This window comes from Mobula birostris, chromosome 5 (assembly GCF_030028105.1).
Source record: "Mobula birostris isolate sMobBir1 chromosome 5, sMobBir1.hap1, whole genome shotgun sequence".
NCBI lineage: Eukaryota > Metazoa > Chordata > Chondrichthyes > Myliobatiformes > Myliobatidae > Mobula > Mobula birostris.
Genome location: NC_092374.1, coordinates 74,055,402 through 74,078,624, shown reverse-complemented (window position 1 = coordinate 74,078,624; position 23,223 = coordinate 74,055,402). Strand labels below are relative to the sequence as shown.

Genomic DNA, 23,223 nt, shown 5'->3' with positions numbered 1-23,223 from the left:
TATCTTTTATAATGGAGTCTGCGATGAATACCTTGGGATATGTACATGAATTGAATGGATGTAGAAGTGGCATTCCACATTCAAACACCAGTTTATTTGGCCTGTCATGGATCTTGTAGCATCTATAGATTTTTCCTTCTGTCAGATTGTGTTATTTCAGTCACACAACTCACTAGTGACAGATTATCAGTCACATTGACCTGCCAATAGCTCAACCCTATCCACAGCGTTGTCACACAGGCTATCCAGATATATATATATATACACATATAGAGAGAATATTATACAATTGGAAAGACTATAATCCTTTCATCAATGATAGGTATTAACAAATAAAGACATCATGACTGTATTAGGAATGTAACTGTTCTGGTACAAGTTTCAAATGCCGTTTTCCATTACGATGATGGACCTACTTGTTCTGTTCTTAACTCTTTAATTCAGGAGTACATTTTTAATAAAAAAGAAAGAATATTTACTGTAACATGTTCTGATGAAACTGCATCAAAGTACATTACTCAACTGAATTGTTCTGGAAGATTATAGGGAGATACAAATGTGGTACTGTTTTTTTTTATTTCATGAAGTAGTTAGTCACCAGATTGTAGAGGTAAGATTCTTGCCTATTTTCAATTCCCCACTGTGTAGTCTGTCTGTGGTAATTGGAAATCAGCAAGTGATCGCAGTATCAGTCTTGTCACAAAATCATTTTTGGTAATTAAGTTTGAAAGTTATTAGCAAACATCATTAGTCATACAATTATTTGGACAACAGAATTGTTGACTTCAAATGGAAATGCAAAATTATTTGTTTTTATATTTTTTTAAATGAAAATGAAAGGAAAAAGTAATATATGTTTTTTTTAAATGAGAAATTACTTGCTCAGTAATAGGGCACTCAGCTTAGCAATTTTCACCACTGGAGATTTGCTGAGAAACTGATCTCACTGATTTATTTATATATTTATTCTGATACAGTGCAAAATAGGTCCGTCGAGCTGTGCCGCGCCAGAAATCCCCGATTCAACCCTAGGCTAATCATGAGATAATTTACAATGACCAATTAACCTACCTACCAACCAGTACGTCCTTAGACTGTGGGAAGAAACCGGAGCACCCGGAAAAAATTCATGCACTCCACAGGGAAGACACACAGACTCCTTACGGATGATGTCGGAATTGAACTCCAAACTCCAACGTGCCCAGCTGTAATAGCGTTGTGCCAACTGCTATGCTACACTGGCTGTCTCATACAAATCATGTCTCATACAAAATCTTTAGAAACAGCTTCTATGAAATTAGGGGCTGACATCAATATGGCAAATGTACAAACTATAGAAAAAACAGTAAATGTTACAAGGCAGAGTCTGTCAACAACCGCGGCAGCAAACTTCCATTCGCTGCAGATGGCTTCACCTTCGTCCTGGTCCTTGAAGTGCCTGGTGATGAACTGCAGCTCCTCTAGAATCTTCCCTATCTCAGGAGGACTGCCAACCAGGAGCCCACTCTGTGCAATGCCATTGTCCTCAGTGGGTGAACAGGCGATCCGACCACACATGAAGCTCGAGTCACTGCAGGGAGGGCAGCATGGGTTTTCCACAGTGTGATAGCCAACGTAGATCATGTTGCCATTACTAGAGCGCTGCCTGGGAAGCCTGCTCATCTCCATGCTGTTGCTGATATCTTGCTGTTGTTGATTGTACCTATAGGGGATGTCAGTCTTTCCTTCTCCAGGTTTCTTCATTCGGAGAAACCATGCACACCAGTTCAATAGTACCACTCGCACCTGTCAGAAAGTTAGGAGAAATATAGTTCAAAACGAGGAACAAATTTACAATTTGGTAGAGTTTTTCACAACTGCACAATGGGGAAATTCAGGTGAACTGCTACACTCTGGACTTGGTGGACTGCCATACTTTCTGAACTGTTGTACATTATTTCTTTAAACACCTTGTCGCACTTTCAATGCATCTATTTAAATTTTACACAGTAGTATAATGTTTCTTTTTCAGTGCAGGTTTCAAGCCCATAAAACATAGTCTGCTCCACCATTCAACAGATTCACCACCCTCTGGCTAAAGATATTCCTCCTCATCGCTGTTCTGAAGGGATGTCCTTCGACTCTGAGGCTTTGCCCTCTGGTCCATTTCTTCTACACATCCATTTTACCCAGCCCTTTCAAAATTCAGTTGGTCTCTGTGAGATTTCCCTTCATTCTTCCAAACTCCAATGAGTGCAGGTCCAGAGCCATTAAACACTCCTCATTTGTCAACCCTTTCATTTCCAGATTATGAACATCGTCTACACCCTCTTCAATACCAGCATATCCTTTCTTAGATATGGAGCCTGAAACTGCTCAGAATACATCAAATGTGGTCTGACTAATAGAAGAGTGGTCTGACTAGGAGAACATAAGAGACAAATCGCCATGGGTTTGAAGGGAACGTAAAAATGGGAACCTAGTGACTTCATAAGAAGTGCTGGAAACAGGGCGCCGATGAGTTTATAAGGAGCTGTGAGTTTAAAGGGAACATCAGAAATATTTTGCAGTGAGCTGGATGCCGAACCTTTGGGATTTCTGGGCAACCAGTCAGCTGATTATTGGAGCTTTACTAAATATCTAAAGGTGTTATTAGATATTTTTGAAGTACACAAATAGTAACTGTATGGGAAATGGAGCACCTAACTTGTGTAAACAATCCACTTTAGTTGCATTAGTTGAGGATGAAACATTGGAGATTGAAGATAATAGTTTGAAGAGAGCCATATAACTATGGGAGGGGTAAAGTGAGCCTTAAAAATAAAATGTACACTGCCAAGATTCCAGTGGAGTCCAGCAGCATGGTGATTGTTATTGGCTAGTAATCCAGAACCTGGAGAAATCACATGTAGATTTGGATTTAAACTCACCACAGTAGCAGGTTAATTACTAAAATAAAATTGGAATAAAATGTCCATAACAGCGATCGTAAATCTATTGGATTATTGTAAAATCCCGTCTGATTCATGAAAGTTCTGGGAAAGAAACCTGCTGCCCCGCAAACCCTGCCTGTATGGAACCCTAAAATCCAGTTAGGTGGTTAGTCTTAACTTTAAGCAGGTTAAAATAATCAGTATGAGCTAATGTGGTTTACTATTGGTGATCACTCTTCACCACTTAGTCTTCTATTTTAATGTTATTTGCATGGAATAGGCCCTTCTGGCCCTTCGAGTCGCACCAACCCAGCAACACCTAACAAACCTGATTAACCATAACCTAATCACAGGATAATTTACAAAGACCAATTAACCTACCCGGTGGATCTTTGGATTGTGGGAGTAAATCAGAGGACCTGGAGAAAACCCACACGTTCTACGGGGAGGAAGTACAGACACTCCTTACAGAAAGGCACCAGAATTGAACTCTGTATTGCTCTGAGCAGTAATAGCATTGCTTTAACCACTGTGCTACTGAGGCTTACCAGTGACATTCTCACCTTAAGTCTCTCAAACTCTCTATCCCTCTTTTTTTGACAGTATGTTTTTAAAATCCATCATTCTGACAAAACTTTTAATCATCCATTTCAATACTCAATATTCAATGAAATTCCAAGGGTATATATTCCCTTTTCCTCCCCCTTCTGCATCCAGAAGGTAGTAATCTTTTTGCAACTCCATACTCTTCCCTTTCTGTCATCTCTCCCCTTTTCACTGCTCTCTGTGTAACCACAGGAGATCCAACACCTGCCTTTTTATCTCATCCCTTCCCACTATTCAGAATCCAAACAGTCCTTCCGGGTGGTACATCAATTCACTCACACCTCTTTGATTTAATTATTACAATTAGAGCTCAAGATATGGTCACTTCCATACTGGAGAAAGAAAACATACATAAATTCAATGATTTTGTAGAAAGCTCCCCCCCCCCCGCCCCCCCGCCCCACCACCACCTTCAGTCCACAAGGGAAATTTTAATTTCTACTTATCTGGCATTTTAATTCTCCATTCATTCCTCTTACTTCATTATGTTTGGCTTCCTGTACTATTCTAATGAAGCCCAAAGTAGGCTGAAGAACAGCGTTTTCCATTTAGCCATTTGGGAATGCTGCAAGAATTCAGATAACCAGATTTATCTGTTTAAAGCAACACACACAAAATGTTGGAGGAACTCAGCAGGTTAGAGTCTCAGCTGAAACATCAACTGTTTATTCATTTGCATAGATGCTGTCTGACCTGCTGAGTTGCTCCAGCAGTTAGTGTGTGTTGCTTTGGATTTCCAGCATCTGCAGACTTTCTTGTGTTTATATTTTTATCTGTTTAGCCAGTTCTCATACATAGCCTCTACCTGCAGCATTGGTTCTGTTTCTCTCCACATGCTGCTGGAAGATTCCAACATTGTTTTGTTTCACATCTTGAGCTACTGTTGTAGTCAGTCGTGGGAGATTGATTACAGATTGGTCTGCACATAGAAGGCAGAGAGTGGTTGTAGATGGAGCATATTCTGTCTGGACGTTGGGAAATGATGCTGTCCCCCAAGGATCTGTTCTAGGACCCCTTCTCAAAGTCCCATTGCAATCTACAACTACACTGCCCACAACTCCACCAACCTTCATATCATCTGCAAACTTACTAACCCACATCTCCACTAAAAATGTGTGAAGAACTTAGGAAGGCAAATAGGAGTCTGGTGCAAGGCTACATAAATAAAAAGAAGGTACTTGATACCTAAGTGGCTTAAAGATGAATAAATCCCCAGTGCTAGATGAGATTTCTCTCAGGTTGAAATAGGAGACAAGGGAAGATATTGTTAGGGCTCTGGATGAGACTTGTGCATTGGCCACAAGTGAGGTACCAGGTAACTAGAGCGTGAGAAATGTGTTCCATTTTTGAGGGACAGGATTAATGATCACTTGGAAAGACAGAGGGAGCTAATCCGTGATAGCTAGCATGCTTTCATCAAGGGCAGATCCTAACTGTCTAAATTGAGTGAGTTTTGTGAAGAGTTAACAAAGCATATTAACGAAAGTCAGCATAGTTGTGAGGAAATGTCCTGTCTCAGAAATTGGATTGAAGTTTTCAGGAAGTAATAAGGGTGACTATCGAGAGTAGGATAGTGCATGTTGTCCAACTAGACTTTAATAAAGTATTTAATAACTACCTCATGGAAGGTTGATTCAGAAAATTCAGTAACATGAAATCCATAGTAAGTTGGTAAATTAATGCAAAATTTACTTGGTCATGGAAGTTAAAGGCTTTTGGTAGAGGGGTGTTATTCTGATTGAATGTCTTTCACCAGTAGTGCTCACCAAGTATTGATGCTGGGACCTCTTGTTTGTAATATATATTAATGATATAGATGAAAACATAAGTGATTTAATTAGTGTTTGTAGACTAAATGAAATTGGTGGATGAAGAGGAAGTTGTCACAGGTTGTAGCAAGATATAGATCAGTTGGAAATTTAGGTGGAGAAATGGCAGATAGGGCATTAGTGAGGTGATGAATTTTGGGGTGTCAAATGCAAGGGGAAAGTATACAGTAGATGACAGGAGATTTGGGATGTACTGATGTGGTCTCGGGGTGCAAACGCATGGCTCCCAAAAAGTAACAACAAAAATAAATAGGGTAGTTAAACACTCCAAATCTGACAACATGTTAGATGGACCTCTTTGATATTCATGACATTCTTCTTGTCTTGTGGTTACCAGAATTGCACACGGTGCTCAAAATGTAGCCTAACTAAAATGTATTATAACTACAACGTAACATTCTACTAATATACTCACTGTCGCAGTTGATGAAGGTGAACATACTGTACACCAAGTACATCTTCTTGACTACCTTATCCACTTGTGCTGCTACTTTCAGGGAGCTATGATCTTGGACATCAAGCTCACCATGGACAACAATGCACCACAATAAGAACAAGTGCTAAGCTCAGCTTTCTAAACACAGCAGCTGACACTTCTAAAGATCAAGGTGTTGTTTTTAAATAAATTAACCGATATTCTTAGTTTAGCTCCTGGGAACCAGTCTTCAGTTCTTAATGTAAATGGCAAACAGTGATCAGCTTGAAGTTATAAGGCTAACTTTGCAAACAAATACTGTCCATAGAGCAGATTGCTGGCCCACAGCACCTGAGCATATTGCTCAAGAGGTGTATTGTAAGACAATCATCATCACCATTATGAGCTGTGTCGTATGATGTGGGCAATCATGGTCTTTGACCATAATTGTTCTTGGCAATCATTTCTGCAGGAGTGGTTTGCCATTGCCTTCTTCTGGGCAGGATCTTTAGAAAACTGGTGATCCCAGCTATCATCAATACTCATCAGGGATTGTCTGCCTGGCATCAGTGGTCGCATAAACAGGACTAGTGATATGCACTAGTGCTCATACGGCCATCCACCACTTGCTCCCATGGCATCACATTACCCTGAATGAAGGGTTAAGCAGGTGCTAACACCTTGTCCAAGGCTGACCTGCATGCTAGTGAAGGAAGGAATGCCTTACTCCTTCTTTGGTAGAGAAGCATGCCCACCCTGCCACGCATGTGTAAGACAATGGGGCACCCAGGCGCAACTCGCGTAGCAGCAGTACTCTCAATGGATACGATAAAATATTCCTGTTTCAGCCTGTAACAGCTATAAAGCACAACTGCTTCCAAGGTCAGTACAGTCAACAAAGATGTTTAAATGAACTATCGCTACTTAAAACCCATGGAAGCAACACCGATTGTGGTTGGAAGTGCCCATGGAGGACACCTTGGAGGAAGCGTGGGTGTAGATCGGGGTTACAAGTGTGTTTAAGGAAATGGAGTTTTAAACTCCCTATACCAACTATCTTTCTGGCGAATGTACAATCTCTGGTGAATAAAATTGATGATCTCAGAGCTAAGGAGCTGAATCAGAGGGACATTAGGACTATGTGTGTCCTTTGTTTCACGGAATCCTGGTTAACCCCTTCCGTACCGGATGCAGTGATCCAGATCAACGGGTTTATGATACACCATCAGGGTAGATCTATAGGGTCTCTCAAAAGCAGAGGTGGAGGAGTATGCCTCATGATCAATTCTTCTTGGTGCACAAATAAATCAGTGCTGTCCCAATTCTACTCACCGGACCTAAAATATCTAGCAGTTAAGTGCTGTCCTTTTTACCTACCACGAGAGTTCTCTGGGGTCATTTTGGTAGCAGTTTACGTTCCACCTCAGGCTAATGTCAAGGAGGCTTTAGATGAGCTGAGCAATGGGATCAGCATGCACGAAACAGAGCACCCTAACGCCTTCACCATCGTTTTGGGAGATTTTAACCAGGCCAGTCTGAAAGAATCACTAAGCAATTACCATCAACAGATCATTGCAATACCAGAGGAAACAACACACTGGACCATTGCTACACCACCATCAAGAATGCCTACTGTGCTATTCCACGTCTCACTTTGGGAAGTCTGATCACCTGGCTGTACTTCTACTCCCTGAGTATGGGCAGAGACTGAAGACTGCAGCATTAGCAGTGAGGACCAAGAAGGTATGGAGAAGGGAAGCACAGAACCGCTTACAGGACTGCTTTGAATTGGTGGACTGTACTGTATTCAGGGATACATCTTCGAACCTGGATGAGTATGCTGCAGTTGTTATCGACTTCATTAAAACCTGTGTCGATGAGTGTGTGCCCACAAAGACTCGCTGTACATTCCCAAGCCAAAAGCCATGGATGAACCCGGAGGTACATTGTTTGCTGAATGCTAGATCTGTGGCATTCAAGTCTGGTGACCCAGGCCTGTACCAGAAAACCAGGTATGATTTGTGGAGGGTTATTTCAAAGGTGAAGAGTCAATTTCGAACAAGGTTGGAGGTGACATCAGATGCACGGCAACTTTGGCAGGGTTACCTTACATTACTTCCTACAAAGCGAAACCCAATAGCATGAATGGCAGTGATACTTCACTACCAGCTGAACTCAACGCCTTCTATGCACGCTTTGAAAGGGAGAACACAACTACAGCTGTGAAGATCCCTGCTGCACCTGATGATCCTGTGATCTCCATCTCTGAGGCTGATGTTAGGCTGTCTTTAAAGCGAGTGAACCCTCGCAAGTTGGAAGGACCCAATGGAGTTCCTGGTAAGGCTCTGAAAACCTGTGCTAACCAACTAGTGGGAGTATTCAGGGATATTTTCAACATCTCATTGCTATGGGTAGAAGTTCCCACTTGCTCCAAGAAGGCAACAATTATACCAGTGCCTAAGAGGAATATTGTGGGTTGCCTTAATGATTATCACCCAGTAGCACTCACATCAACAGTGATTAAATGATTTGAGAGGCTGGTTATGACTAGACTGAACTCCTGCATCAGCAAAGACCTGGACCCATTGCAATTTGCCCATCATCACAATAGGTCAACAGCAGACACAATCTCAATGGCTCACCACACAGCTTTAGACCACCTGGACAACACAAACACCTACGTCAGGATGTTGTTCATCGACTATAGCTCAGCATTTAATACCATCATTCCCACAATTCTGATTGAGAAGTTGCAGAACCTGGGCCTCTGTACCTCCCTCTGCAATTGGATCCTCAACTTCCTAACTGGAAGACCACAATCTGTGCGGATTGCTGATAACATATCCTCCTCGCTGACGATCAACACTGGCGCACCTCAGGGGTGTGTGCTTAGCCCACTGCTCTAACTCTCTGTATACACATGACTGTGTGGCTAGGCATAACTCAAATACCATCTATAAATTTGCTGATGATGCAATCATTGTTGTTAGAATCTCAGGTGGCGATGAGAGGGAGTACAGGAGTGAGATATGCCAACTAGTGGAGTGGTGCTACAGCAACAACCTGGCACTCAACGTCAGTAAGACGAAAGGGCTGATTGTGGACTTCAGAAAGGGTAAGACAAAGGGACACATATTAATCCTCATAGAGGGATCAGCAGTGGGGAGAGTGAGAAGCTTCAAGTTCCTGGGTGTCAAGATTTCTGAAGATCTAACCTGGTCCCAACACATCGATGTAGTTATAAAGAAGGCAAGACAGTGGCTATAGGAGTTTGAAGAGATTTGGCATGTCAACAGATACACTCAAAAACTTCTATAGTTGTACCGTGGAGAGCATTCTGACAGGCTGCAACACTGTCTGGTATGGAGGGGCTACTGCACAGGACCGAAAGAAGCTGCAGAAAGTTGTTAATCTAGTCAGCTCCATCTTGGGTACTAGCCTACAAAGTACCCAGGACATCTTTAGGGAGCAGTGCCTCTGAAAGGCAGCATCCATTATTAAGGACCTCCAGCACCCAGGGCATGCCCTTTTCTCACTGTTACCACCAGGTAGGAGATACAGAAGCCTGAAGGCACACACTCAGAGATTCAGGAACAGCTTCTTCCCCTCTGCCATCCGATTCCTAAATGGACATTGAAGCTTTGGACACTACCTCACCTTTTTTTTATATACAGTATTTCTGTTTTTTCAATCTATTCAATATAAGTAATTGATTTGCTTGTTCAATTATTATTTTTATTATTATTATTATTTTATTATTTTTTTCTCTGCTAAATTATGTATTGCATTGAACTGCTGCTAATAAGTTAACAAATTTAACGTCACATGCCGGTGATAATAAACCTGATTCTGATTCTGATTCTGATATTTAATTTGGCTTTCAATCTAGACAGCACTGGCTAAGTTGTTAAGTTCAAGGAAGCTTGCAGACCAGATTGATATTATCATTGTGGTAGCTAGGAACTCTGTATCCAGAAGCTTTTAGACCATTTGTGCAAAAAGGTATCTGAATAATATATTCACATGATTGTGAAGTCACCCAAGTGGCAGAGGAACACTATAAATGTAGAAAGCAGTTCTTGCTTTTTACAAATGATTGAGGAACTTCAAGAAGAATGACAGAAACATGGGGTGAACTAGAATCCATTCCTCTGTCTTTGACTTCTGCAAATGATGACTGGTTCATCTGCAGTTTGTTGGTATGTCTTTTTAGCTTCTAGGAATTGTACCTGTGTTTTGGAAATCCTTTGTGTTTTAGAAATGCTTTGCAATTTGGAAGTCTTCTGTGAGAAAGAAATCCTCTGAGGTTTAACTGTATTTTAAGAATGTGCTTGGGTTTAAACATGAATCACTAAAAATAAATGAACTGTGTTTAAACTACTTTTAACTAGTTTTAAGAACCCTTAAAACTGATGAAATAAAGCAAGAGTGTAACTCAAAGTTGTAGAGCCATACAGAGAAAACTATCAGTGCTGGGAATTCAGTTAACCCATATGCTATCCCTGGACTAAACTGTATTGTAATCAGCTGAAGTCTTCTTGACTGCTGTTCTAATAAACTTATAGACAGAGCACTTCCAAATGAATGGATTGACACCTTTATACTTTCAAGATATGCTAACAAATTGCATTTTAGGTGGAACCAGATGCTGTGGACAGTGCAGAAGTAAAATATTATTATAATAACTGAGGCATGGACATTACTTTCCTTGTTGGTTGTTATCAAATGTTAATTCATGGAAACCCCTGCAACCTGCAACAGTGATATCAGCATGATTCAAATTACGCAAGTCTCTCAGAAAGTAAAAAGCACAAGATTCAAAAACAGTGTATCAGAACATATAAGGAAGATTGCAATATCTAAGTACTGCATACAGTATAACCATGTAACCATATAACAAATACAGCACGGAAACAGGCCATCTCGGCCCTTCTAGTCCATGCCGAACTCTTACTCTCACCTAGTCCCACTGACCTGCACTCAGCCCACAACCCTCCATTCCTTTCCTGTCTATATATCTATCCAATTTAACTTTAAACGACAACATCAAACCTGCCTCAACCACTTCTGCTGGAAGCTCGTTCCACACAGCCACCACTCTCTGAGTAAAGAAGTTCCCCCTCATGTTACCCCTAAACTTTTGCCCTTTAATTCTCAACTCATGTCCTCTTGTTTGAATCTCCTCCATTCTCAATGGAAAAATCTTATCCACGTCAACTTTATCGATCTCCCTCATAATTTTAAACACCTCTGTCAAGTCCCCCCTCAACCTTCTACGCTCAACAATTTTTTTTTGTAAAATATATTAGATTTCTGCACCAGGAAAAGAGGAGCCGATTAAAATTCTATAAGTGTTCTCCTGTGTACAAGACGTTGTTTCTAACCATAGTGCAATTAACCATAATGAACAGGTTGAGTCCAATGAGAAATAAACTTACTCAGTATTAATATCTTTGACAGAATGACATCCATTTTATGAGGTCCTTGTCACTACCCAAATACCAAGTCAAACTTTTAATCTGCATGATTATATTTTCAATAATTGAAGGTTTTCCTTCTGATTGATTAAGCCCTCAACAAATTGCAATTGCTATTTGCTTATCTGCAGAGGATTGTGCTACAGATGGAACTATGACTGCTTGTTTTCAGAATTCTCTCTTTACAACAGCCAAGAGAAATCTCAGAAACTAAGATAACAGGCTGCAGTTTTAGTTTTAATATAAATGCAAATGTTTTAATATAAATGCAAAAGACAAAGATGGCCTGCTTGAGGAGGGAACAAGTGAGGCAACGCGCAGGAGCTAGTACTACAAGTTCTGTGGTGCTGACTACAGAACCTGGTCATACGGAGAAGAAGTCAGGCCCGGAGTCACCCCACAGTGCTCGGAACCCCCAAGCAACACAAGTTCCCCCAGTGAGCAGAAAGTCAGAACAGCGTCAGGTGAAGTGGCCTGCCGCTAACAAGAAGGAGTGGCTCCAGTTGAATGAGGATGTAGACATGATCCTGGAGGTCATATTGAAGGGCAATGCTGACCAGAAGCTCCGGACTATGTGCACCCTCATAATGAGCATAGACTCAGAACGGTTTGGCATCAAGAAAAAGCATGGAACAAGTAATCCAGCGAGACCAAACCGGCGGGAACTGAAGATCAGCCAGCTGACACAAGAACTCAAATCTCTGAAGCACCAGTTTAAGTTGGCCAAGGAGGAGGAGAAGACTGCCCTGTCAGACCTCACAGATATCATAAGGAGGAGGCTCATCACACTCAGGCGGGCTGAGTGGCACCAAAGGAAGGGCAAGGAGAGGGCCCGATAGCGCAGTGCTTTCATTAACAATCTCTTCGGCTTCACCAAGAGGATACTAGGACAGAAGCGAAGTGGCCACCTCACTTGTTCTGTAGAGGAGATAATTCACCATCTCAGTATCACTTTCAGTGACCCATCCCACACAAGCTCGTTGAAACAGCACTGACAAGACACCATGTTCCAGAGATGCTCCAAAACCTCATTCTGGACTATTACAGCAACTTCAGGTTGAGAGTCTCCTCAGGGTCATTAACATCCGCCTGGCATCGGCTGGAGAAGGGCATAATCATTGGCTGCACAATCTCGGTGTCACTCTTCTCATTGGTCATGAAAATGATTGTCAAGACAGCAGAGGTGGAATGTAGAGGCCCCATGTCTAGATCTGGTACTCGGCAGCCCCCCATAAGAGCATTCATGGACAACCTGACAGTGACGGCAATATCCGTCCCTGGGTGAAGATGGCTCCTTCAAGGGCTGGAGCGACTCAGCTCATGGGCAAGGATGAGCTTTAAACCAGCCAAGTCCTGGTCTCTGGTCCTGAAGAAGGGAAGAGTGGCTGACCGGTTCTGCTTTACCCTGGGAGGGATCCAGATTCCAACGATGACAGAAAAAACAGTCGAGAGCCTGGGCAAGATCTTCGACAGTTCCCTAAAGGACACAGCCGCACTTCAACAAACCAGGAGCAACTTGATAACCTGGCTCACCACAATTGACAAGTTGGGGCTTCCAGGAAAATTCAAAGCCTGGATGTACCAACACGGAGTCTTGCCAAGGCTACTCTGGCCCCTTCTAGTCTACGAGGTGCCAATGTCAATAGTGGGGGCTCTAGAGAAGACCATCAGTCAGTTTCTCCGGAGGTGGTTGGGCCCCCCGGACCTTAAGCAGCATTGCCCTGTATGGGTGTTCCACCAAGCCGCAGCTCCCCATCAGCGGCCTATCAAAGGAATTCAAAGTCGCTCGAGCCAGGGAGGTTATGATGTACCGAGACTCCTCTGATGTTAAAGTCGCTTCGGCAGGAATCCACGTAAAGACTGGAAAGGCACAGGAAGCTTCCGACAGAGCGGAGGCTTGGCTGCAGCACAACATTTTGGTGGGCACTGTGGCGGTGGGGCGGGCAGGACTGGGCTGTTTTCCCAAATCACGCTATGACAAAACCCATGGAAGGGAGAAGCGTCAACTGGTTCAGGATGAGATACGAGCAGAAGTGGAGGAAGAACGATACAGCGAGATGGTCGGCATGTACAAACAAGGCGCCTGGACTAGATGGGAGCATGCGGAACCCGCAAGTTCACCTGGACAGAGCTCTGGAGAGCCAAACCATTGTGCATCAAGTTTCTCATCCAATCAGTCTCTGACGTTCTCCCAAGCCCGGCCAACCTGCACAGGTGGGGCATGGCAAACACTCCAGCATGCCAACTGTGCCAGAGGAGGGGGACCTTGGAGCATATCCTAAGTTGCTGCTCGAAAGTGCTGGGGAAAGGGCGATGCCGCTGATGCCATGACCAAGTCCTAAGGTCTATGGCAGATGCAATCAGCACAGCGATTCAAGACAGCAAAAATCAGCACGCTCCCAAACAGTCCATCACCTTTATTAGAGCGGAGGAGAAGGCTCAATATCGGCCTAGATCCTCGGGAGGGCTTCTTGTCACTGCACGAGACTGGCAGCTCCAAGTCAACCTAGGGAGGCAGTTCAAGTTCCCAGAGAACATCGCAGCCACTCCGCTCCATCTGGATATGGTGTTAGTATCGGAGTCTACAAAGCAAGTGGTCCTGCTGGAACTTACTGTTCCCTGGGAAGACCAGACTGAAGAGGCCAACGAACGCAAGAGAGCTAGATACACAAATCTTGTTGCAGAATGCTGGAGCAATGGCTGGAGAGCTCACTGTGAGCCAGTCAAAGTTGGGTGCCAGGGCTTTGCTGGCCATTCATTACAGCAGACTCTAAAACTCCTTGGAGTTAAAGGACTGCAGTGCAGAAGAGCCACCAAGAACATTCTGGAGGATGCAGAAAAGGCTTCACGGTGGCTGTGGATCCGGAGGGGGGATCCGTGGATTAGTGCACCACTTGGACACAAGTCGGGGGCTGATCACCCCCGGCTGGGTCGCCCGGTCAAGGTTGTCTGATGATTAAAGTCCCGAAACACCCAATGACCCGAGGGTCATCGCTGAAGACGTGTCCAAGTAGCACCAGAAGGTGTATTTTACAACTACTGCACTTATATTAAACAATATAATTCAATTCAACATAAGAAAGAAGATGTTTGTTTGTCTCTGTGGTGTTCTCTCAAATTCTGTATCATTGTAACATGAGCAGAATCCTGAGCAGAATTCAATTACTGTAGCCCAGTAGTTCCCAAAGTGAGTGATATTGAGTTTCTAAGGGGGTAATAAACATAAAGGGGGCAGTGGGGGGCATGTTCAGTAGAAAGTGGGCAGCTGAGGAATTAGAGGTGTAATTTAATAAATGAATTACTTATCATAAGCATTTGATCCTCAGGGCACATAATTAAAAACAATGATCACAGAATCCCCTGATCACTAACTAACCCACAGTTCTCTTAGACTTTGCTCGAAGCACATTAGAGTTGTTGAAAGGCAATGTGACACTTCTGTATTTAGCACATCATGAGAAACCTGGATTGAAGAAATCTTGTTATTTCCAGAACTGGCCTGTGCATTAGTGCCGTTCACTACTGTAGTACAGGGTTAGCTAGTATGATTCCCACACTCTAATCATGCAATAACACAATTCCTATGAATTCGGGTACGCTGTTCAAAGGGGTTCAGTTCATAATCTGCCCTTTTGAATGGTTTTGACCACATTTCTCTAGCCAATGACCCAACTGAGATATCGCTACTCCACTTTATGTACCTTCAGGCTGAGAGTCAGGTTTTGCCTGAGCTATGATAGCGTCGTAAGTTTCCCCTTTATTGATCGCAGTGCTTGAGGTTAGACATAAACAATAAGTAAAAGTAGGCCAAATGAAAACAAATTGTTGACAGATTAATATGGAGTATATGGAACATGGATTGATACTAGCACCAAGGAACCAAGAGCAGCTAATGTGTCTGTTGTATGAAATTTTTTTTCAAGTGAGGCAATGAAGCCACTGAGGCTCCTTGAACTTTTGAAGAGAATAAACTATGACAAAGCAAATAAAATCTTGCCTTAATTTCAGTCACTTCGTGAAAACTTTCAGAAATGCAAAGCAGTTAAAAAAGTGTTTGCCAGCACCTCGCAACAAAACGGTGATGGTTTGTGTGCTTCATACAACATTTTATTGCTAAATCTGGAAAGCATCATATAGTTGGAGAAAAACTGATTCTGCCAGCAGCAAGGGAGGTTCTGAGTATGGTTTTGCAATAAGTCATCAGACCAAAGAATGAAAATGATTCACCTCAGCGAAAACTCTATTCAAAGACAAATAGATAAAATGTCTGAGAATGTGGAAAGCGCATTGTGCAACGTACCTAGGACAACAGAATTTGCACTGCAGTTGGTTGAGACAACTTTGCCAGGCACAAATCTGTGTTTCTTAGTTATGTTTCCTTCATAAAAGATGAAAGTATTGTTCAAGAGTTGTTATTTGCAAGGGGACTGGGAACATTTCACTCACCCACATTCTTGCTTGTGCAACAGATAGGGCACCATCGATGAAAAGATGCCACCTTGGGGTTATTATTTTCTTGAAAAAAGCTGTACCTAACATATTTACAATCCACTGTGTAATTCACAGACAACATCTTGCTGCAAAAAGCTCAGTGATTGGCTGCTCAGATCATTAAATACTGTTATCACGCAGTAAATACAATTCTCAGCTATTTCAAGAGCTTTGTATTGAGAATGATGAACAGTTTGAACACTTGCTGTTGCACTCAGATGTCAGGTGTCTCTGAAAAGGAAACTGCCAGAGACACTTCTGTGCACTTTTTGAAACTGTGATAAAATTTTTTGAAGACGCGAATGCTTTATTCAGTAATCAGCTCAAGAATACTAGGTATGACTGCTTATTTGTCAGAATTATTTTCAAAGTTTACTGAAATCAATCTTCAATTGCAAAGAAAATGATGCGAATCTTATCAAAGTCAAATCAGTCATTTCCACATTCCAAGCTAACCCCATTTAAGTGCAACATTGGCTATCACAACCTTTTTCCAATTTCTAAGTTGGAAGAGGGAAAAAGGATGATGATCTTCAAGTATGCTGTGCCCACCTGGGCGAGCTGCATAAAGACATGCCAGAGAGATTTCAAGATTTCTCTCGATTCAGATTCCAGATTGAATAATAAATCCATTCCTGAACACTTGTAATGAGGAACTAACAGGAAGGATAAAGGAAGAACTGATCTAGCTACAAAATGACTGAACTGAAGTCAAGGTTCAAAAAAATCATATTAAGACTTTTGGTAGCAGAAAGAAATCTCTGAATGCTATTCTGCACTGGGGAAAAAGTCAAGATGTTCTTTCTTGCCTTCCAACATCATACTTAGTGAAGCGTGGTTTCAGTACAATCACCCAACTTCTTTCAAAGCAACAAAACAGACTGTCAATTACTGAACCTGGGGATCTGAGACTCCTTCTGAGTAACATTCAGCTGATATCACTGCACCAAACCTGTCCATCTCACTGAAAAGTGAAAGAGCAATGCCGTAGTGAATTGACTTTATTACTTATATCTTTCATATACGAGAAGTAAAAATCTTAACGTTACGTCTCCATCTAAATGTGCAATGTGCAATTTATAGTAATTTATAATAAATGGTATGTACATCAGGACAGTCAATATAACATAGAAATACAATTGTATCAGCATGGATTAATCAGTCTGATAGCCTGGTGGAAGAAGCTGTCCCAGAGCCTGTTGGTCCTGGCGTTTATGCTGCGGTACCATTTCCCAGATGGTAGCAGCTGGAACAGTTTGTGGTTGGGGTGCCTTGGGCCGTCGATAATCCTTTGGACCCTTTTTTTCACACCTGTCTTTGTAAATGGCCTGAACAGTGGGAAGTTCACAACTACAGGTGTGCTGGGCTGTCCGTCCCACATTCTGCATAGTCCTGCGATTGAGGGAAATACAGTTCCCATACCAGGCAGTGATGCAGCCAGTTGGGATGCTCTCACTTGTGCCCTGAAGAAAGTTTTCAGGACTGGGGGGCCCATACCAAACTTCTTCAATTGTCTGAGGTAAAAGAGGCACTGTTGTGCTTTTTTCACCACACAGCCGGTATGTACAGACCACATGAGATCCTCAGTGATGTGTATGCCAAGGAATTTAAAGCTGTTCACCCTCTCAACCCCAGATCAATTGATGTCAATGGGGTTAGTCTGTCTCCATTCCTCCTGTAGTCCACAACCAGCTGCTTTGTTTTTGCGACAATGAGGGAGAGGTTGTTTTCTTGACATCACTGTGTCAGGGTGTTGACTTCTTCTCTATATGGCTGCCTCATTAGTCTAATCAATGTATTGTCAGCAAATTTAATTAGCAGATTGGAGCTGTGGGTGGCGGCACAGTCATGGGTATACAGGGAGTAAAGGAGGGGGCTCAGGACACAGCCCTGAGGGGCACCTGTGTTGAGGGTCAGAGGGGCAGAGGTGAGGGAGTCCACTCTTAGCACCTGCCAGCAATCTGACAGGCAGTCCAGGATCCAGCTACACAAGGCAGGGTGAATGCCGAGGTCTCTGAGTTTCTTGTCGAGCCTGGAGGGAATTGAATGCTGAACTGTAGTCCAAGAACAGCATTCTCACATAAGCATCCTTCTTCTCCAGATGTGTAAGGATGGTGTGTAGAGCTGTGGCTATTGTGTCATCTGTTGATCAGTTGTGCTGGTAGGTGAATTGTAGGGGGTCCAGTATGGGTGGCAGCATGCTGCAGATGTAGTCCTTGACCAGCCTCTCAAAGCATTTGCTTATTATTGAGGTGAGTGTGACAGGATGCCAGTCATTCAGACATGTTACCTTGGTCTTTTCAGGTACAGGAACAATGGTGGATAATTTGAAGCAGGAGGGCAATCTACATTGGGAGAGGGAAAGACTAAAAATGGCTGTAAACACACCTGCCAGTTGTGCCGTGCACATGCAGAGTACCTGCCCTGGGATGCCGTCCGGTCCCGCAGCCTTGTGACTGTCCACTTGTTGGAAACACCTGCGTACTTCAGCCTCAGAGATGACCAAGATGCAGGTCTCTTTGGCAGCTCTCTTCGGGGGCTCAGAGTTGGCAACATCGAGTCGAATGTAAAACAGATTTAGCTCATCAGGGAGAGAGGCAGTGATGTTGGAAACACCACTGTGCTTAGCTTTGAAGTCTGCGATGGTGTGCAGACCTTGCCATAAGCTGTGTGTGTTGTTGGTGGAGAGTTGCGTCTGGATCTTGTCCCTGTATTGTCGTTTCGCTGCCTTGATGAATAGTTGGACTACTAATATACATTCTAAAATGGCCGATGCAAATTGGTTTTACTATATTTAAATAAATAAATTTGATTTGTAGCTTTAAATAGATTTGAATATATTTTGTAAATATTTGTCACTGCTTTGAATTTGCAGTTGCTGTTTTCTTTCATTGTCCATCGTAAACCAAAATTCTTTATAATTTTTATGTAATAGCCAGAAGGGGAGAGGGGTCACTGGGGCTGTGGTCTGGGAGCTACTGCTGTAGCTCAAACAAAATACAGCACTTTAATAAGGCTGCTGATCATTAAACAATTTATCTAATTTTAAGCAGAGACAACTTTTATTGTAATTGTAATGAAGGAACACCACAGAGGTGTTTAATGGTGAAGAAAATTAACTCTATACTACTTTTGAAATCTTTCACTAATGTTCTGTTTCTAGTTATTAGGGTCATTTTATCCTAATCCAAATGCAGCAATATTAGTGTATGAAAATATACTTTTTTCCAGTTTTGATTAATTACTTATATCTTAAATTTAGATTCTAACGAGAGACAGCAGAAGGGGACCATTCAGCTAAACATGTCTGCACATTTGGTCTTATAATTGAAGCAGTAAAGGACAAAACAATAACACAGCATCAGTTATTCATTTATAATTAAATATTTTGTTTCAAGTTGAAATTCATTTCACCCATGGCTTGGATAGAGAACAAGAATGTCAACATTTCAGGTGGCACTGGTGATGATCAATTGGGAGGTACGTGGAGCATGAATACGAGTGGTGAATGAGATTTGGTGGCTTGGTTGACATGCTTTCAACTGTGACTCTCCAGCACTGACATTCTATCACTCTGACCTTTATATGGCCTGTAACTATAAACGATAATGTGCCCAATACTGAAGCAATCAACTTTATAGAGACTAATATTAACCTTCAAAACATAGATACGTAGAAACATAGAAAACCTACAGCACAATACAGGCCCTTCGGCCCTCAAAGCTGTGCTGAAGATGTCCTTACCTTAGAAATTACCCAGGGTTACCCATAGCCCTCTATTTTTCTAAGCTCCATGTACCTATCCAGGAGTCTCTTAAAAGGCTCTATGATATACGCCTCCACCAACATCGCCGGCTGCCCATTCCACACACTAACCACTCTCTGCGTAAAAAACATACCCCTGACATCTCCTCTGTGCATACTCCCAAATACTTTAAAACTATGCCCTCTTGTGCTAGCCATTTCAGCCCTGGGGAAAAGCCTTTGACTAGCCACACAATCAATGCCTCTCATCATCTTATGCACATCTATCAGGTCACTTCTCATCCTCTGTAACTCCAAGGAGAAAAGGCCATGTTCACACAACCTATTCTCATAAGGCATGCTCCCCATTCCAGGCAACATTCTTGTAAATCTCCTCTGCACCCTTTCTATGGTTTCCACATCCTTCCTGTAGTGAGGCGACCAGAACTGAGCACTGTATTCCAAGTGGGGTCTGACCGGGATCCTATATAGCTGCAATATTACCTCAATCCCACAATTGATGAAGGTCAATGCACCATATACTTTCTTAACCACAGAATCAACCTGCGCAGCAGTTTTGAGTGTCCTATGGACTCGGACCCCAAGATCCCTCTGATCCTCCACACTGCCTTACCATTAACATAATATTCTGCCATCATATTTGACCTACCAAAATGAACCACCTCACACTTATCTGGGTTGAACTCCATCTGCCATCTCTCAGCCCAGTTTGGCATCCTACCAATTTCCTGCTGTAACCTCTGACAGCCCTCCACAGTATTCACAACACCCCCAACCTTTGTGTCATCAGCAAATTTACTAACCCATTCCTCCACTTCCTCATCTAGATCTTTTATAAAAATCACAAAGAGTAGGGGTCCCAGAACAGATCCCCGAGGCACACCACTGATCACCAACCTCCATGGAGAATATGACCCATCTATAACCACTCTTTGCCTTCTGTGGGCAAGCCAGTTCTGGATCCACAAAGCAATGTCTTCCTGGATCCCATACCTCCTTACTTTCTCAATAAGCCTTGCATGGGGTACCTTGTCAAATGCCTTGCTGAAATCCATATACACTACATCTACTGCTCTTCCTTCATCAATGTGTTTAGTCACATCCTCAAAAAATTCAATCAGGCTCATAAGGCACGACCTTCCTTTGACAAAGCCATGCTGACTATTCCTAATCATATTGTTCCTCTCCAGATGTTCATAAATCCTGCCTCTCAGGATCTTCTCCATCAACTTACCAACCACTGAAGTAAGATTCATTGGTCTATAATTTCCTGGGCTCTCTCTACACCCTTTCATGAAAGAGGGAACAAAATCTGCAACCCTCCAATCCTCCAGAACCTCTCCCATCCCCACTGATGATGCAAAGAACATCACCAGAGGCTCAGCAATCTCTTCCCTCACCTCCAACAGTAGCCTGGGGTACATCTCTTCCGGTCCCAGTGACTTATCCAACTTGATGCTTTCCAAAAGCTCCAGCAAATCCTCTTTCTAAATATCTGCATGCTCAAGCTTTTCAGTCCACTGTAGGTTATCCCTACAATTGCCAACATCCTTTTCCATTGTGAATACTGAAGCAAAGTATTATTAAGTACCTCTGCTGTCTCCTCCGGTTCCATACACACTTTTCCACTGTCACACTTCATAGGTCCTACTCTCTCACGTCTTATCCTCTTGCTCTTCACATGCTTGTAGAATGCCTTGAGGTTTTCCTTAATCCTGTCCGCCAAGGCCTTCTCATGGTCCCTTCTGGCTCTCCTAATTTCATTCTTAAGCTCCTTCCTGCTAGCCTTATAATCTTCTAGATCTCTATCATTACCTAGTTTTTTGAACCTTTCGTAAGCTCTTCTTTTCTTCTTGACTAGATTTACATCAGCCTTTGTACACCACAGCTCCTGTTCCCTAACATCCTTTCCCTGTCTCATTGAAACGTATCTACACAGAACTCTACGCAAATATCCCTTGCACATTTGCCACATTTCTTCCGTACTTTTCCCTGAGTGCATCTGTTCCCAATTTATGCTTTCAAGTCCCTGCTTGATAGCCTCATATTTCCCCTTACTCCAATTAAACACTTTCCTAACTTGTCTGTTCCTATCCCTCTCCAATGCTATGGTAAAGGAGATAGAATTGTGATCACTATCTCCAAAATACTCTCCCACTGAGAGACCTAACACCTGACCAGGTTAATTTCCCAATACCAGATCAAGTACAACCTCTCCTTTTGTAGGAGTATCTACATATTGTGTCAAGAAACCTTCCTGAATACACCTAACAAACTCCACCCCATCTAAACCTGTTGCTATAGAGAGATGCCAATTGATATTTGTGAAATTAAATTCTCCCACCACGACAACCCTGTTATTATTACACCTTTCCAGAATCTGTCTCCCTATCTGCTCCAATTAAAGCACCAATTCTTTTCAGAACTTTGTTCACTTGAGGTCATATTGTCCTTAAATTTTCTTCAATATTCCATCGCACAGTTTCTTGTGAATAAGGCTTTAGGAGCAAATTGGAGGCAAGGCAAGTGACTCACCAAAGCCTTTCCACAAGCCAGGATTGTGATGAAACTCTTACTCCTTGTTCTGATGAGTGCAATTCAACAGTACACAAGATGCTTCACACTATCCAGAAACAAGCAGTTCAATTGATTGGCACCCCACCCACCATCCTCTCTGTACAGTTCTTCACTCTTAGCACATAGTGGTTGCAACATGCAAAGATCAGGAAGTGCACCACAGTTACCAGCTTGGCTGCCTAGCAGCACCTCCCAAACACATGTCAGAGATTACACTAACACCAAGAAGATTAATGGCGATAGATACATAGGATCATTGTTATAGGATACACAACACTGGAAATCCATTGCTGTTCCTGCATTGCTGGTGGGTCAAAATCCTGAATGGCTTCTGCAGAAGAAAGGTAACACCTTGAGAAGTTGGCTCATCATCACTGTTTCAAGAGCAATTAAGGGATGGACAATATATACTGGCCTTGCTATCAATGTCCAAATTCCGAGCAATGAATTATAAACCCATGATGAAAAAGCATTGTTATCTCTGCAGATTTCTATGCACATGTGCTATGTTCTTAATTCTGAAGCCACATGTTTTCATGCTCCTGGCAGCTACCTTTTCTCTTTAACAATAGGTAGTATCGTACAATCAACTCTTCTGCAATCTCTGACAGGCCTCTTCCGATTGCTGACTTACACATCAGCTTATTTTCTAACCGTAGGAAGTCGCTGTCAATTGGCCCCACAGAACCTTTACTGATTTTCTTGGTTTCATTTGTGCATTTTCATTCTGCAGCATCTTTTCATCAGCCTGATCAAAACCATCCTTTATCTGCCAAAAAGAAACAAACTTTTCCCCAAAATGACTCTATGCATTTGAATTTGAATTTATTTAAATCTTGCATTCATCCCACAATGTGAGGGAGTAAAAATCTTTGCGTTATGATTCCATTGCAATGTACAGACATGTGAATTTATAAGTTTAATGGCTTGTAGAAAGAAGCTGTCCCATAGCCTGTTCATCCTGGATTTAATGCTGCCAGACAGAGGCAGCTGAAACAGTTTATGGTTGGAGTGACTGGAGGCCCTGATGATCTTCCAGGCCTTCTTTATGAACTTGCTGCCATAAACATTCTCAGTGGAGGGAAGTTCAATGTGTTGGGCTGTCCGTACCACTCTCTGCAGTGCCCAGAGATCAAGGTCAGTGCAGTTCC

The 23,223-nt window shown here is 42.5% G+C and overlaps 1 protein-coding gene across 1 annotated transcript in view; it reads right to left on the bottom strand.

The window, feature by feature from the left end:
- Positions 1-1,263: 1,263 nt before the first annotated feature.
- chrna8 (cholinergic receptor, nicotinic, alpha 8) overlaps positions 1,264-23,223 on the bottom strand; it is an 85,328-nt gene continuing 63,368 nt past the window's right edge. Inside the window, exon 5 of the mRNA XM_072257189.1 lies at positions 1,264-1,785. Within this exon, the coding sequence (XP_072113290.1) occupies positions 1,264-1,785 (522 nt within the window). The remainder of the gene's footprint in view (positions 1,786-23,223) is intronic.